This window comes from Dendronephthya gigantea, unplaced genomic scaffold (genome assembly GCF_004324835.1).
Source record: "Dendronephthya gigantea isolate DGI-Jeju-01 unplaced genomic scaffold, DenGig_1.0 000012F, whole genome shotgun sequence".
NCBI lineage: Eukaryota > Metazoa > Cnidaria > Anthozoa > Malacalcyonacea > Nephtheidae > Dendronephthya > Dendronephthya gigantea.
Window position 1 is genome coordinate 1,382,276 of NW_021163022.1, and position 18,230 is coordinate 1,400,505.

The 18,230-nt window shown below is 36.1% G+C and overlaps 1 protein-coding gene across 1 annotated transcript; it reads right to left on the reverse strand.

The window, feature by feature from the left end:
• Nucleotides 1-9,253: 9,253 nt before the first annotated feature.
• Nucleotides 9,254-9,814, reverse strand: LOC114519021. The gene has a single exon (XM_028539076.1). The coding sequence runs from the start codon at nucleotides 9,812-9,814 to the stop codon at nucleotides 9,254-9,256; it is 561 nt and encodes a 186-aa protein (XP_028394877.1).
• Nucleotides 9,815-18,230: the final 8,416 nt, after the last annotated feature.

Genomic DNA, 18,230 nt, shown 5'->3' on the forward strand with positions numbered 1-18,230 from the left:
GTGTACTAAAAGCTATGTTGGTCAAATATTTCATTATCGCCCAGTAAGCTTTCAGCACCATAACCATATCAAGAAAAAGTTATTAAAACTATTTTTGCAATGCACTTCCTCTCTTCTTCATGAAGAACACTATCGGAAGCCCAGGCTGAAAGCGAAGCAATATTCCAATGACGAAGTTGAACAGCCTGGTGGGAACTGAGTGTAAGAAAATACTTCGAAAATACTTAAAACACTATCAGAGAGCCAAAATGCAAGAACCAGCGATTGTTCCACTTCGTACCAGTACAAGATACATTTCTGAACAGCAAATACATGAAACTATTGATCAGTTTGAGAGATCGTCTGGACAGTGCTGCTAGGACAAAGCTTTGATTCACGCGAGGAAGATTTCACGCTTAAGAAGCTAGAAAGTTGTTCTGTATGAACGAGGCTAAGATTGAACAACTGAAGAAAATAGAGGAGAAGACGAATAAGATCCTGTCGATTAAGTTTCGAGAAATGTAAAGAAAAAAATAATCTTCGAACAAATCAATATATCAAAGAAAAATATCAGGATCGTAATGAACAATGTAGAAAGGGCAAGTAATCTGGTCGAGTCCATACAATCGCTAGATAAGGAATATGAAGATGCGTTTGAGATATTGGAGTGCTTGCCTGGTGAGAACCACATAGAGTTTGAAAAAGTGAATGCATAGATGTCGCAGGGCAGAGAAGGTAGAAGTTGTGCAAAGATTAATTTCTAGGCTCTGTTAATCACCTCGCCAAACAGGGGCAGATGCACTGTTTACAGGAATACAGCTCGAACCAAAGCAGAGATAGGAGCATTGCTTAGTATTTGTTGTTCCATGATGAAATAAATATCCAAGGTGGGGTATCTATGGTTGTAATCCCCACGGTTCTTCACAAGAAACGACGGAAATCTTGAGTTTTCTGGAACACCTTACGGACAGTATAAATAATAGCCTGATACGAAAGCTGATGTCAATGAGAAACAAGACCAACCAAACCACCAGACCTCCCTTCTTCATGGAGAATACTATGAGAAACGCTGGCTAAAAGCGAGATTAGGAAGATTCAAATGACGACGTTGAACAGTTTGGTGGGAACTGAGTGTAATACTTCGAAAATACTTAAAACACCATCAAAGAACCAAAAAGCAAGAACCAGCCATTTTTCCACTTCGTACTAGTACAAGATATATTTCTGAACAGCAACAACATGAAATTATTGATCAGTTTCAGAGATCATCTGGTTCTTTGCTGCCTGGACAGTGCGACTAGGACCAGGGTTTAATTCACACGAGGAAGAGGAAGATTGCACGCTTGAGAAAGCTAGAAAGTTAAACGAGGCCACGATTGAACAACTGAAGAAAATAGAGGGAGAGGACGATCAAGAGCCTGACAATTAGGATCGGAGATATGTAAAAAATAGAATATCGTCCAACAAATCAACATATCAAAGAGTAGATAGCTGGGTCCAAATAAAACAATGTAGTCGTTTCAGATACTGTAGTGCTTGCCAGGTGAGAAACACATCGAGTCTGAAAAAGTGAGTGGATAGATGTGGAAGGGCAGAGAAGGTAGAAGTTGTGCAAAGATTTCTAGGCTCTGTTGATTACCTTTCCAAACCGAGGCTGATATACTGTTACAGGAATGACTTTTAACTAAACAGAGTAGCAGCATTGCTTAGTATATTTGTTGTTTTATGATGAAATAAGTATCTATGATGGAGTATGGTTTAAGGTTATCATCCCCACGGTTCTTCGCAAGAAACGACGGTAATCTTGAGTTTTCTGGAACACTTTACAGTCAGTATAAATAATAGTCTGATACGAAAGTTGATGTCAATGAGAAACAAGACCAACCAAACAACCAGACCTCCCTTCTTCATGGAGAATACTATGAGAAACGCTGGCTGAAAGCGAGATTAGGAAGATTCAAATGACGACGTTGAACAGTTTGGTGGAAACTGAGTGTAAGAAAATACTTCGAAAATACTTAAAACACTATCAGAGAGCCAAAATGCAAGAACCAGCGATTGTTCCATTCGTACCAGTACAAGATACATTTCTGAACATCAACTACATGAAACTATTGATCAGTTTGAGAGATCGTCTAGTTCTTTGCTACCTGGACAGCGCGGTTAGGACCAAGTTTTAATTCACACATACTGTATGCCTGATATGGGATAAAAAGATGCGTTTCAGATACTGGAGTGCTTGCAAGACACATGACAACCTATATAGATGTGGCAGGGCAAACAAAGGTCTTTAACTGTCAATACTGTTACATTTTCCTAATGCTGACATTGAACAAGACATTCAGGCGGAGCTTAGATTAAAACCAGAAGGACTAATACAAATTTCAATTTTCAATCTTAATTCAAGAGGTAATAGATCAACTAGTCAGAATAACCAACCCTTACAAGGATGGTAAGAAAAATGAAGGAAAAGGATTCATCTTGCAGACCCAAGGATTCATCTTGCAGATCTCGATTTTGATGGCTAATTATTTCACAGAAACTGTAAGCTTCTATCTTATAATCTAGCACAAAAAAGTACCCCTAAAACAGTACTAGTAGCCCCACCCTTTGCAGTAGCACCAGTTACTCAGCGAGGTTTTGCCCTGGTGTTGCCATAGAGGTAGCCTAGTGTGAATGAGAAGCCAACAGTGATAGTCAGCCAGCCAACTCCAAAAAAACATAGTGCAACCCATAAAGATAACAAGGATCAGCAAATGCCAGTGAGATCCAACATTTTGGCTCACCATATACAAAGAATTTGTTCACATTTAGTTTATTTTACTGATTTTTTGCAAGGAAAGATGTTACGCAAAAGAATGAATATATTTTATAATTTTTCTTGTACGAGATATATCGGACATTGGAAACTAATGTTGGATTTTATATTCTAGAACTGCTTGCCTATATATTATAAGTATTGTATAAACAGCAGGGCAGAAGGTAAACATTAATTTGATGTGGTGTAGATGATTGCTTAAAAGTTTTGAAATGGAATCCTACATGCATTTTTCATGAATTAATGCAGGTACAATTGAAGCTTATCGGGTGTAATTACTGTACAGATATATTCCAAATAATAGTTACGGACCATATTATTATATTTTATCATTGATGAATACACAGAAACTAAATCACATGTCAGAGAGCAGCGTATATCATGTAAATAACTCTCGGAACATTACAACATCCATTAATTTGAGGTGGCAAAAATTTTCTTAAACTTGCTAGACTGTACTTGTGGCATTATTATACACCACATTACACAACTCTTCGCATATTTTCATTTTTTAATCGCGTTTCATTGCAAAAAAAACGACGTACAAACTTAGTAAAACTACCCTACACTTAGGGGCTGTTATTTTATTGGCGTATTTTATTAAATAGATGTTAAAATTTTGATCATATTTAAACGATCTATATTGAAAAAAAAATATTGGCGTATTTTATTAAATAGATGTTAAAATTTTGATCATATTTAAACGATGTATATTGAAAATAAAATATTCTTGCCAACCTTACATAATTATATACCATAAACGTGACCCGAGTGACGTACGTAATGCAGCGCGCGGTCAAAATATTATATTGAGACTGGCAAGAGTGTCTTGTCTCATCAAAAACCAAAAAACCTGATTGTTGGGCTGCCTATGGTTGATCAGGATTTAAAAGTGATCCGAAAACTATAGCACCACCATTCAATTTATTGAAGACTTTTGAAGTTCCTTTCATTTAATTTATTAAGCTTTTTTTATGTTAACTTTGTGTTGTATGTTGTGAATCTATTTTTTGTTTTGCTTTGTCGACTTGAGTTGGAATTCATAACATTATATTCGTGTTTTTAATTTTACTGACTGACCTGCATGAGCTTTAAAGGCTTTTTCATATAATTTTTTAATATACGGAAAAAATCCTTTCTTCCCTTCAAATATCGCTTCTTTTACCGTGAATTTGATTAATATTCAAAATGATTCAAAGCATTCAACCACATGAATTCAACTTTCCACTGAAATTTTTTTCGGAAGCGGTTGGCGAAATATTTAAGAAAATAATCGACCGTGCGTACGGGGGGACTGAAAATGACGCCCAAGAAATGCCTTGCCTTCAAGCCCTTCACGTTCGGTTTTAATTTTCGAATAAATCATCCTTCAAAAATTAAGATAGCTGGAAGTTATGAAAATCCGCTCCGCATACAGTCAATACTATGATTAGAAGTTTAGAACAGTGAGAATATAGAATATTCGTCGTTGAATGTTGATGTTTGATGACGCAGCTTAATTACTCATGTTCAATTCATGCTCATTCTCAATTCAGGGCTCTGGGAACTAGATTGCTTTGATTGCTTTGATTGCACACCACTGATCTATATAATAATATATAGCTCAGTGTTGCACACATGCACGTGCATTGGAATTTTGAAAACGAGAATAAACGTCATCAAGTAAGCAAGAATACGTCATTGATATGGAACGACCGCTCTCAGTGAACGTTTTCGGCAAGCAAGATGAAGCTTTTCTTTTCATAAAAAAATTGCTATTGTAAATACCAGTGTAATTTGACTACATGCATTCACTGTTGGATGTATATTATCATAAACTCCTAAGGCAGGAAGCCAGTAAAGTACCAACGATCAACAGATACGACCAAAAAAAAGTTTTCCATTAAAAAAACAAAACAAATACGCCATAGTTTCAATCGTTTTTACCATATTGCCAATGAGTCTCGATAACATAAAAACTGTTCTCCACCGCTCCCTTTCTTGCCCCAAAGCAAACAAGAAACACACACAAGTTCAGAAAACATTTATTTCTTTAAAAAGTTCCAAGGGCATCACGCTGTCCAGCTTCTGCTTTCCAAAAAACCAAACTTCGGTGAATTCGCGCGACAAGTTACAAAAACTTCACCTACCTTGCGAAATTTCACCATTACGAACATAGAAGTCTTGTATATTTGTTCTATGGTAATTTGATTGGCTAATTTATTTTATTCCATGCAATCCGACTTATCCTATTGGCTGGCATATTTCGTTCCATGCAATCTGATTGGCTAAATCAAACCTAGCTTTGGGTGCGTCAGCGTCAGTTACAAGTGACGAAACAAACAAACACATTGCGACATTCCAGTTTTGTTTGGTGAAATATGATTGGTTGGTTCTTTAAGGTTCCATGCAATATGATTGGCTATTAGCTTTGTAACACGTCACCATGCGCAGTGATTGGTTCTCGAAATTGTTCCAAGCATTTGACTGGCCCATCATTTTGTTCTTTATATTTAATTGCTTGATCAACTTTATTCTAATTAATTTGATTGGCTAATGCAGTAATTAATCAACGCGAATGTTTCTATTTAATTACTGTCGTCATAAACAATCCAAAAGACAATCCAATGTCTTTTGGATTGTCTAACCCAAAATAAAAATACAGACTACGCGAAAAAACCCTGCATATTTAATCATTAAAAATTTTAAATGAAGCTCTATGTTGCCGAATACTGAGATAGATTTCACAATTATATACCCTTTGACTGTTTCCGAAATTGACCGGGTGATTTCATAACCATATGAAAATTATTTGGTTAATTGGTTCCGCTGTTTTTGTTTTTGTTTTTGTTTTTGTTTTTGTTGTTTTTTTGTTGTTGTTTTTTTTTTCATTTGAAAGATTTTCGCCATCGTATTCGTTTGGTTTTATATCCAAGTCGCGCTTTACCGCGGGCGAAATCGCGCTGATTCAAGAATGTGGTTCGATGTCACCCTGTCTTATGAACCCAAGACTATATTATATTAAACTCATTAATAAACTCACCAGTGACGAGCGTCCATATGTTGGAGGCGAAGGAAGCCAAGTGGTTCATTATATATTTAAAACCGAATATCTTGATATTCGGAAAAATTCATTTTTCTCACTAAAACTCGCGGTAAGAAAAATAAGCGTCTGATACTAATTAAAGCTTTGACATAATGAGATTGTTACGTAACGTAATTGCTTTAATCAATTGGCCACTTAAGGTAGAACGGTGATGTTTTGCTAGGTTCAATTTCCGGGGGTTAGAAGTTCGTATATATGTTTCCGTGAGAAACAAATAGAATTTTTACCAGTAAGGTTAGAAGAAAGAAATCTTCTTGCAAAACAATCTGTTTGAATCGAATAGACCTTTTACGTCACAACAACATAGAAGTGAGGTTGATGGAATTTAACGCGATTGCGGCGCTAATGCTTCGTATGTCATATGAGGAGGGGACAGAGAAATTTTATTGACAACACGTTACACCGCACAATTTTGGAAAACAAGACAAGGACGATAATGATTATCGCGCGAACAAGTGGAAAAATACGTTACGTAATATTGCCGACGTTCAGAAGTTCAATTGGGACTGTGCCATATATTCGAGGGTGTTATACATTCGTTTTAGGGCGGGTTTTTTTCACTAAGCGGAATTTTTCAATCGCACAAAATTGTGCGAATTTGACCGCAGCGAATTTCCTGGACTGGTCACATTCGAAAAGAAGATCAGGCGAAAAATTTCGTTTGATCGAAAAGTCCAGCCTGGTAGATTGTCGGTGATGACTGGAGAAATAAAGTGCTTTGTTATAATGAATATAAATGTTCTTTGTCGCCGATTACTGACAATACATCGCCAACTGTAGGTGATTAGTGAAAGCCAAGCTTTATGCCTGACACAGGGCCGGATTAATAACCATATGGCAGAAAGGGCGTCCGCCAACGGGCCCCGCGCTTTGGGGGCGCGCTCTTCTCAGTTCTCAGTATTTTTTTTAGGCGCGTGGGGGGACGGAAAGAGGGCCCCAAATAAAATAACGTCATTCCAAAAAGCGAGGCCCCATAAATAAAAATGCCTGTAAACCTTATATTATAAGCTATTGGAGCAAAATATACAACGCGACGCCTTAGAAATCAAAAGGCGTGGCCCAATAAGGCACCCCTGCAATGCAACGAAATAAAGCTTCTCCCAAGAAAATTGTAGGGTGATGGGAACATTTAGAAATTGAAGACTTGAAGTAAAGGCAGGTCCGCCCAGAGGGCGGGGTTCAAAGGGAACAATTTTCCCGGCGATCCAGGGTTGCAAGGGCCCCAAAAAAGCTACAAGAATGAAATTAAACTGTTGTTGGAAGTATATAGTCCTCTTTCAGAAAACGTTCTTAGGTTATTCATAGTTTAGGTAATGCAATATATATTCCATGTTGCAGAAATCTCACCCCCAAAACGCAGGAAATCGCATTTCCTGCACTCTAAAACTTCAAAATTTTCTTAGGGAGGATACCCCCAAACCCCCCTAATTATCTAACGGTAACTATACGTAGTGGGATAAATGCAGTTTTTTACATTTAGCTTGGGATATTTAACCAGAGCCATCGTTAGTAGTCATTTGCGCGAGAAAAAGAAAACACCACTTGTACCTAGCTGTACCTAGCTGTCCCCTCCCCGTACCCGCTTTCCATTCCTCGCAAATTGCAAGTATAATGATTTACTGATCTGTCGCTATACTATTATTATTGTCTTTATTGATCGTGAAAAGTGACAACAATTTTCTATATACAATAACTATTTTTTTAAGGTGAAAATACACACGCCTTATAAAAGTATAAATATATCCAAGATACATTTTTATAGATCTGATTTGTGGCTACAAAACTGAGTAACGTGCGTTGGGTAAAACATTTTGGAAAGTCAAAACATCTCGTTCTGATTCTTGATGAATATTTGTATATGCGTATTATATTTCGACCCGAATAATATAATACTGTTCAAAAAATCCTAAAGGAACAAAAATTTCAAATATGGAATTTTTTAGTGGCGCAGATCAGGCATATCCTTTGGCCTACATACGCTTTGAGCGCATGAGCAAGCCATTTTGCAGAAGACGTAGACGTAATCGTCGTCGTAGACGTTCTTAACGTGGATAAGTATACCACTTCATGTAAGTACTGCGTACGTGTGCCAAAGCCTGGTTTACACTTGTTTTAAGAGCAGAAGATTCCCACATCGTCATGAGTTCATAATTATTATCATTAGAGTAAAAAATAAGGCTTTGTCTGTCGGAAGAATTTCCGTTTCTTGTGTGAGCAAGTTTGGTAATTTCCCGAGGAACTTTTGTGCACAGAAGTTACATGTTGCATTTCTTTCTTGTTTAGGATTAAAAACTGGACACACTGAAGTGTATGGACAACATTAAAGTGATAACCTTTAAATTACTGGCCATCCTTTCCAAAGTTTAACTGTAGAATCATTAAAAATCATGCATTGACTATACTTGTGTTTGTGTTTTGTTTTTGTGCGTGTGTGTGCGTGGACACCGCAGAAATTGGTGTTGGAAGTCAAATATCTCATCAGTTGCTCACATTTGAATCCTAGTATTCAGAAACTGCTGTCAAAGAAAATACTATCAAATAAGTTGAAAACAAGTTCAATTTTTCTTCCAATATCGGTTTTGGAAACTTTTGAAGGCTCTTCGTATGCATCTGCCACCGTAAAATGGCCATTTTGAGACATTTTCAGACATTTTCAGATGATTTGTTTTTGCCGTGTGCAAGCTTCAAATCTTTTGTGCAAGAGATATTTTGTTGAGTATTTATAAATCTTTTAGCTTGCCGAATTTAAAGTCTAAGTATTGAGAATTACGGCTAAGTCTACCAATTTCCGCGGTGTCGTGTGCGTGCAAGTGAATCAGTGAACAACATTTTTTTATTTTTTCATTTATTTACTTATTTTAACTTCGCCAGTAACATGCATTCATGGCAGGGTTACCACAACAGCGCGGCACCAATTACTGTGGGTCCTATAAATTAATAAGATACAATACTGTCAATACACGCTATGAACAATGCCCTTAAACGTGACCTTTTTGCTGGAATAGGCCGAATAGCCTAGTTTACATATATTAAAATTAACGTTATACATTGAATACATTGAATTTCAGCTGTGTTTCAGTGCTAGCCTATATGCCTGTCCCAGGCTTCAAAGTTGATTTTACTAAGATCAAAAAGTCGTATATCGTACAAAAGAACACGCAACTAAATAAAAACCTGCTTTAATTCTTAATTCTAACTCTAGTAGTCTAGTAACTATAGTTTTTTGTTGTAATTTATGAATTATTTACTTAACATGGTTAAACATTTTGTATATTTGTGATATTAGATTGATTAATTTATGATTAAATATACGATAATGCAATTTAATTTATGGCAACTTTATAGTAATGTAAAAAGACATCTTTGTAGGTTTATAATTCTGGCATGACATGGAGTGCGAGGTCACCAGACGCATTGGCTGGAGCGCTGATCAAATCATTGGGCTCATGTTGTCGACCAAACCGCTGAGACATTAATCTGTTATTATTTTGAATTGCCTCTGGCTGCATTCGGATTTGCTGTTCCTCTCTGTACCAATCATATCCTCCACGTCCTATGAGACCCCCACCAATGATGCCCACGAATAAACTTGTCACAAGTCTTGCTGGTGCAAGAGCATACCCAAAAGCAAAACCAGCAAGAAGACCAAGACCCGCTCCGATTTGAGTGCCAGGTTTAGGCTTGATTGTGACTACCCAATGGTAGATAACACCAAAGAATCCTAGAAGTATGGCCATAATTTCCTTCAAAGCTGTTACCTTGCTTTGCCAGAAGTGTGGATCCTTCAAATAACTCTGAAACATTTCAAGGTATGGGCCTAACACAGTTACTGTATTATCTGTATCGGGGTTTAGCAATGCATTCGTAATCATGAGGAAATTTCGAGTGTTTAAGAAAACCTCGGCCAGTAAGGAATCGGTGGCGCTTTCCATGAACCATTTGTTGTGTAAATACGTGAAAGCTTTTTCAAGTTCGCTGATCAGAACTGTATAGCCATCAAAATCATTCTTCTCGAATTTTGCGGGATTAACGTTGACATAACGAGGGAACTTGGGTTGAACTGTTGTAGTCTCAAAATCTCTCCATTCTTTGTTTGTTTAGCCGTTCGAAGATGTATAGCTTTCATTTCAGACAGCTGTCGCTCTGTAATCCATTCCATTCTCGGCTGTGTGCGTTGTTCATGATTTATCTTTAAACCGCTCTTCAGTTGTATATTGTCGCATATTTCTTGTATTAACTTGCTTATGGCCATGATTTTTATCACCACTTTTATAGTAAAAGGCAGTTAGAGTTAGGAAAAAAACAACCGAGTCACTGTTGCTATAGAGCAAAATATAAATGCTAAAACGTCGTTATGAGAGACCTGCAAGGCAGCTGCCATGCACGCATGTTATCGCGTGCTGATTGGTCGAGTAGCGTGTTTCTATAACTGTATAAAAACACGGGAATTTTCCCGCGAACTTGACGAGCGAAGCGATGTAATAAGAATTTGTAATTGAATCGAATATTTGTACAATTTGAGTTATATCATAAAAGAAATAGAAAACTTTTTCCTGTGTTTCTATACAGTTTTAGTATACACCCGACTATTGTTTATTACAAATCCTACATTTTATTGGCCACTCAACCATCATTGTCTATTCGTGATTGTGAACGTTTGGGAAAAATTCGCTCGGGCGACCGTATAAAATTGAATTAATTAAATTATTATCGGTGTAATTGCGGTGTATCGATTATTTTCTAGAAATTAATATATCTAGGTACAGGGTGTATACTAAAACAATTAGACAACTCGCCTTCGTTGTCTCATGATGAGCGAATAGTCAATGAAGGCGAAGCCTGAGTTGACTATTCACTCATAGACAACTCGGACTCGTTGTCTAATTGTTAAATAGAAACACTTGTGAGTTGTGGGAGTTCGTGAGAACTCGAAATAACTCGAAATAGTGATTATTTCTCGTTCTCCCAAATTCCCAGGCGTGTTTCTATAACTGTATGTATAGTTCGATTTACAGTGCATAGCTGTACATTTGTTCGATGTACAGTACATTTGTTTTAAAAGCCTGGGTCTGGGACAGGCCACTTTATACGAAAATGATCAGTTAGGGACACAAGTTTCGAAAAACGAATATTCAGTTGTATATCGTCGCATATTTCTTGTATGAACTTGCTTATGGCCATGATTTTTATCACCACTCCTAGTAAAAGGCAGTTAGAGTTAGGAAAAAAACAACCGAGTCACTGTTGCTATAGAGCAAAATATAAATGCTAAAACGTCGTTATGAGAGACCTGCAAGGCAGCTGCCATGCACGCATGTTATCGCGTGCTGATTGGTCGAGTAGCGTGTTTCTATAACTGTATAAAAACACGGGAATTTTCCCGCGAACTTGACGAGCGAAGCGATGTAATAAGAATTTGTAATTGAATCGAATATTTGTACAATTTGAGTTATATTATAAAAGAAATAGAAAACATTTTTTCTTGTGTTTCTATACAGTTTTAGTATACACCCGACTATTGTTTATTACAAATCCTACATGCATTTTATTGGCCACTCAACCATCATTGTCTATTCGTGATTGTGAACGTTTGGGAAAAATTCGCTCGCCCCACCGTATAAAATTGAATTAATTAAATTATTTTTCGGTGTAATTGCGGTGTATCGATTATTTTCTAGAAATTAATATATCTAGGTACAGGGTGTATACTAAAACAATTAGACAACTCGCCTTCGTTGTCTATGAGCGAATAGTCAATGAAGGCGAAGCCTGAGTTGACTATTCACTCATAGACAACTCGGACTCGTTGTCTAATTGTTAAATAGAAACACTTGTGAGTTGTGGGAGTTCGTGAGAACTCGAAATAACTCGAAATAGTGATTATTTCTCGTTCTCCCAAATTCCCAGGCGTGTTTCTATAACTGTATGTATAGTTCGATTTACAGTGCATATAGCTGTACATTTGTTCGATATACAGTATATTTGTTTTAAAAGCCTGGGTCTGGGACAGGCCACTTTATACGAAAATGATCAGTTAGGGACACAAGTTTCGAAAACGAATATAAAATGTTTATAAGGTAACGAAGTATTTGCACTTCGAGAACACGTATAAATAGAAAATAGTTTAGAAACAAAAGAAGTCATAGAAGTCATAACTTTTTTACCAGTTTTATAACACTAGTTAACTTTTAACTGTAGTTAAGGACAGAATTGGCCAATTGGCCAGAATTGGTCGTGTATTTCTGAGTTAATTAGGATTTAGCTATATGCAAAATGTATAGTTAGTGAGTTTTATACAACCGGCCCCAAACTGTTCTGCAACAGTGAAACCAGTTTATAGAGTGCAATATTTCTAGACAAATTCTTTTCATAAAATATGAGACCAATACTTTAGAATTGTGGAACAACTAAGAGGTTGCGTGCCCTTTTAGCAAAGTCATCTAAATAATACAGGGAGTATGCAACGCTTTTTTATTCATCTTTATATATATATATATATATATATATATATATATATATATATATATATATATATTTGTGCATTTTTTGCTCTTAATTGAGCCATGTGTTCACTTGTGGATATATATGTGTAAGGTGTATTTGTTCTTCTACACAAGCATGACCAACCGCGTAAGCAGAAAACTCTACTTGACCGCGGTGGGAATCGAACCCGCGACCTTCGCATTTCTAGAACGATGCTCTACCGTCTGAGCTACAAGGCCAACTTGGCCTTGTAGCTCAGACGGTAGAGCATCGTTCTAGAAATGCGAAGGTCGCGGGTTCGATTCCCACCGCGGTCAAGTAGAGTTTTCTGCTTACGCGGTTGGTCATGCTTGTGTAGAAGAACAAATACACCTTACACACATATATATATATTTATATATATTATATATATATATATATATAATATATATATATATATATATATATATAATATTATATATATATATATATATATATATATATATATATATATATATATATATAGGGTCTATGATCAATATTTTTAAGAGCTCAAAATCTGGCAGTGGGTAATTTGTATTATATTTTGAACAACTTATTTAGAATATACTTGAATAAAGTGTATTCTGTATTGATTAAAATGGAATAACTCACAAATACATAGCTCAGTTTTAATTATTTTTCCTACAATGACTGTCATTTCTTTTAGTCAGTGGTATCTGCATGGAACCTCGAAATTTCCCGAAAAATCTATAAATTTATCCAAATCTATAAACAATTAAATATATCAAAGTATATTTTGCTTTTAGGTCCGTTTAATGAGCAGAAATCTTTGTTTGTGTTCGTGCATTCGATACGCCGGCGAATAAAAGTTCGACGTCTCAAACGGGAGCCTTATGCAAGAAATTCGCAACTTTAGAATTTCCCAGCTTAGAGTCCTCTGTTCTTAAACACAAACCAATTTGAACGCTTGAGAATTTGAAACGGCTTGTAGTCGAAATCATTAGAATTTCGAGTACTCGTGAAGTCTAAATTGTTTTTACATCATGAAACTTGCATGCCGTATACATCCAAGAACGTCTTTACGGAACTGGAGTTGGTATGGAGATAATCGAAGTTGAGCAAGCATTTGGGAGGGTTGAAGTGTGCTTAACTTAACTCGTAGTTTGAAGGACTTTTAAGCAAATATATTCATCAACTTTAGGTACCAAATTCATGCAATATTTTATCAACATTTCTATTGCAACGATACTGAAAAGATTTATCCAAGGGAGCAAGTGGTTAACATTTTGTGACTCCACGCTAATTTTTGTAAGCCTGGGCCTGGATGGTAACATTTCATCAATATATCTGTATAGATGTATAATAGTATAAATGATCAAAAACTTTGCCGGTTAATTACAAAAAGTAGTAATCAGAAGATGTGTAATTCTCCGTCGCTTGACCCGCTTCCTGCTAATCCAGAACATGCATTGTGGTCATGACTGATGTCTCATGATAACCGTCTAACGCGTATACGTTCGGTACTAAATTCATCACTCGTATTAAGGATATATAAATACTTCTGACCCATTCTCACTTCAAATTCGTTGTAGCTTTTTCTTTACCTCTATAAATATTTGGTTTATCATTTGTCTTTAGATGGTACTGAAAGCGTATTAATTAGTTGTGATGGCAACCAAACTCGTCTTTATTCTTTCTGCATTTGTTGCGCAATTATTCTTGAAAAAAGTGGATTTTTTGTCTAACAGTCCGATACTTATTTTGAGTTTCTTTGTGAGAAAAGAGAGAGGAAAATATGTGCACTCTGTGAGCAAGCTGTATATATATGGAGATTGCTCAAATATCACGATACGACACGATCTTGAAATTGGTTCTCACAAACTCACATCTCAGATTTTGAAAATTTAGGATGTCTAGATGCATGGGATCTTTGAATGCTCAACGATTAAATATAGTAACTATTATGTAACATCTATGTAACATTTTACCTAAAATTTTCCGCTTTCCTCAGCAGTCTATTCCATCCACAAATTGAAAAACAAAGACAGTACTCTTTAGTCCTCCTGCAGGTGGTCAACCTATTATAGGTCTCAACTAGGGTCCAGCTAACTATTGCATGGGTTCCGCAATGTTTGTTAACTTTAACTTTATTCAATTATGTAAAGTTTGTAAAATGCACGCTACACTGCACTGCAAACGTAAAAGTCTATGGTTTTAGTTTTTTTTATATAACACCTAATGTGATTTAAGGTAAATATTGTATAGTTGCGGACGAATTGGGAGGCCACAACCTTTTAGAAAACTAATCGTATAAAGCTCATTCTTTAAAAGAGTTCAGAGCCTGGACATGCATATCTGAACTATGAATTTCAGTATCCTTCAAACAAAGACTGCATGTCATTTCTTTTAATCAATAGAAACTGAATTATCCCCTGCATCGAAGAACATCTTTACAGTTCAACTGTTGTCATGGAGACAGTTTTTTCACCTCTTTAATGAATGACATATGATAAAAAATTACGACTAAATGGAGAAAGCCACAAAGACGTGAATGGGTTCATCATTAACTACTTAGCTATATGCGAGAAAATTTCTAAGTGACTGTAATAAATTAGCATCAGTAAACGGCTGGTATAAAAGTGTCGAAAACCTTCGCTTGATAACCCCAGTTTGTGGAGAAGTGGGAACAGAAGACAACGAAAAATATCTTAAGAAGAATAAAGTACAGAGATGAGGACATTGTATTTGTTACTTGCACTTGGTTTGCTGTGTGCAGTAGTTTATTCAACACCAGTCGAAGAAGATGAACCTTTGGAAAACGAGTTGAAAGAAGGTACAAAATTAAACCTGGTAGTCAAATAACAATTGCCACAAGACCAGTTCACAGTTTATCCTTTTTTTCTCCAGGAGACCAAATCAGTTTCTAAACCTCTGAAATATGTCAGCCTCTTTCACGGCATTAATGAGTTTAATTTTAAAATAGGACTTCATTTTTGGAATCTCAGTCTACAAAGATTGCAAGAAATTCATATGCAACAATTTTCAGTGTTTTAAAGACGAAAGCGAACTAATAAAGAACCAATAGTGATATACTCATGCATTTATACGATATTTTGTAGACAATGATGAAAATGCCTTAGAAGAAGACGATGAAGACGAAGACCAAATGTAAGTTTTACACCCTAGAAATTTTTGCCTCAGAATCGTTAGAATTAAAAAGGTCCCAACATATTGTGTTATAATCTTCCTTGGACACAAAATTATATTCGTGAACATAATCAGCGATGTTTTGATAAATTAGTAAAAAGTTAGGCAATCATGTTGATGCTGAAGATCGTGGTAAAAGAAGCGATTCAAGCCAGATACAGTGTAAAAGCATTACAGCAACGACCTAATTGTTCCTGTCCTCTTTTCTATTTTTTTCAGTATGACAACCAGTATACGGAATAAATATTATTTCATATTTTTTCCTTTGAATTCCTTTTCATATTAGGAATAGTTTGTGGTCAGTTCAGCAAATGAATTTGACCAGTATATATCATATCATATAAATCGTATGTATATCATTTTACAACAACAACTGCAGGCTTTGTCGCCTAGTTATAAAAAATACGGTTAGTGGTGTTTTATCAACTTGGTAAATGGTTTTTCAGCGACGAAGCTCAAGAAGATCCTGGACCTCAAAATTACCCCGGGTTCCGATACAGACACAAATACAGATACGGTCGTGGCCGCAAATATTATGGCCGCAAATATTACGGACATTACTGGGGCAAACGTTACGGACGCAGATACTGGGGCAAATATGGAGGACGCAAATATGGTCACCGAAATGGTATTCGTTACGGAGGTGGATAAAGGATAAATATACCAATTCATTGTAAGAAATATGTGTGTACTAAAACCTGGTTTACACTTTTTTAAGAACAGATAATTCCCATCATGGCTCATTCGTTAGTGATCCTTGGTTTAAATTATACCATGCACTGTCTGTCAGAATGAAATCTATGAAATACACGATTCTCAGGAGCGCACAGATAAACATCACTCCGGGCCACAAAAATACAATCTGTTATTAGTTGATGTTACTTCAATGCATACCACTTCAATGCAATACTGCATTATACATATACTGATTTACTTTGTACAAAAAAATTGGCGTCCGAGAGACACATGCAGAAATGTCAGGTTATTATTATTATGAAGGATTCGTGAGCCTCGAATTCCAGCCCTAACGATTGGACAGGTTAACATGTTGGAATTTTTATTTTCCTTTTCAGGAAGAGACTGGACGCAATAACGGTGAACTACATTATAGTTTAAATACAACACTACATTAAATTAGTAGCCATGATTTCCAACGTGTAACCGTAGAACCATTAAAATTTATGCATCATTGAAGATACTTGTGTTCGTGTTTTGCTTTTGTTTGAATGAATAAACAATAGGTAAAGCTAGACATAAACATGGGGGTGTCCCACGGACCCCTGGTTTAAGCAGTCGTAATCTAAACACATGCAGCTAATATTCATCTGAGATGAAGAGCACATTTAGGTTAAGAAAACGGCGTGTGATATTTTCGTCTTAGCGCCGACATAGTGTAATATCATTATCTGATATATTTTTTCGCCTTCTACATGATTTGATGCTTGCTAACACGTTTAGGTCAGTCGTTACACAACAAATGTTTTTTCAGTGTCATATGGTTCAGACGCATGCGCGGAAGACGAACTGCGACACAAAGGAGATTTTCTTTTAATTTTATAAATATAGGATTCTGAATGGTGGATCTCCTCCGTTCGAACTGTCTAAAACGTTTTTTCTCTGTATCTCTCTACTACGACTCAAACAGTGTTCCGCTACTCAATTACTAAGTGCGCTACTTGTTGTGATAGGTTTTAAATTACACTTGGCGCTGGAATAAACTGTTAAGTGACGTCATGCTAAATTTATTAAAGTATATAATATTACTTATCCTAAACACCATGCCATTTGCTAGTGATTTGCAATAGGAATTCAAAAATTGTTGCATGTTTTCCCTGAACCTTCAAATTCTCTATTAGGCCCTCAAAAGGCTTCTGTACACTGTACTGCTGCTTAACTATCATCCTCAAATCATGAATAGCCTTGATTCCTTACAACTTACATACGTTCAGCAGTACGTGGGAAGGGTGAAAGAAAGCACTGCGTCACATACGAGTATATATTGACTTTTTTCGTTTTATCTTCACAAATTTAGTTCCTCTGCAGAATTGGTTAACACGTAGCCAATCAGAATGTAGGATTTGTAATAGACAATGGCGGGTGTATACTAATACTTATTAGTATACACCCGACTCATTGTCTATTACAAATCCTACATTCTGATTGGCTACTCAACCATTGTCTATTCGTGATGGTGAACGTTTGGGAAAAATTCGCTCGGGCGACCGTATAAAATTGAATTAATTAAACTATTTTTCGGTGTAATTGCGGTGTGTCGATTATTTTCTCGAAATTAATATATCTAGGTACAGGGTGTATACTAAAACAATTAGACAACTCGCCTTCGTTGTCTATGAGCGAAAAGTCAACTCAATCGTTGTGTAATTGTTAATTGGAACGAATATATAACTAATATAAGTATGTGTCGTATCTTTTTAACTAGAATTTTTCACTTCGCAAAATCCTACGTATATATGCATGGGCTTGAACATGCCTGCATGATTTCGACTTAATGAATGTTATCAGGGATTTACCAGTATTACTAATATAACGTATAACAATTGCCCTCCCACTATAGGTTTGGATATAAGGGATTTTAGTGCCTATAGTTTCAGTAGAATATTGACTGCACTGTACAAGATGAAAATAGAATTCTGTCTTCAAATTATGTAGTGGTGT

Bases quoted from the DNA above. Each gene is read 5' to 3' on its own strand.
- LOC114519021 (XM_028539076.1), bottom strand. From the start codon at position 9,814: ATGGAAAGCGCCACCGATTCCTTACTGGCCGAGGTTTTCTTAAACACT.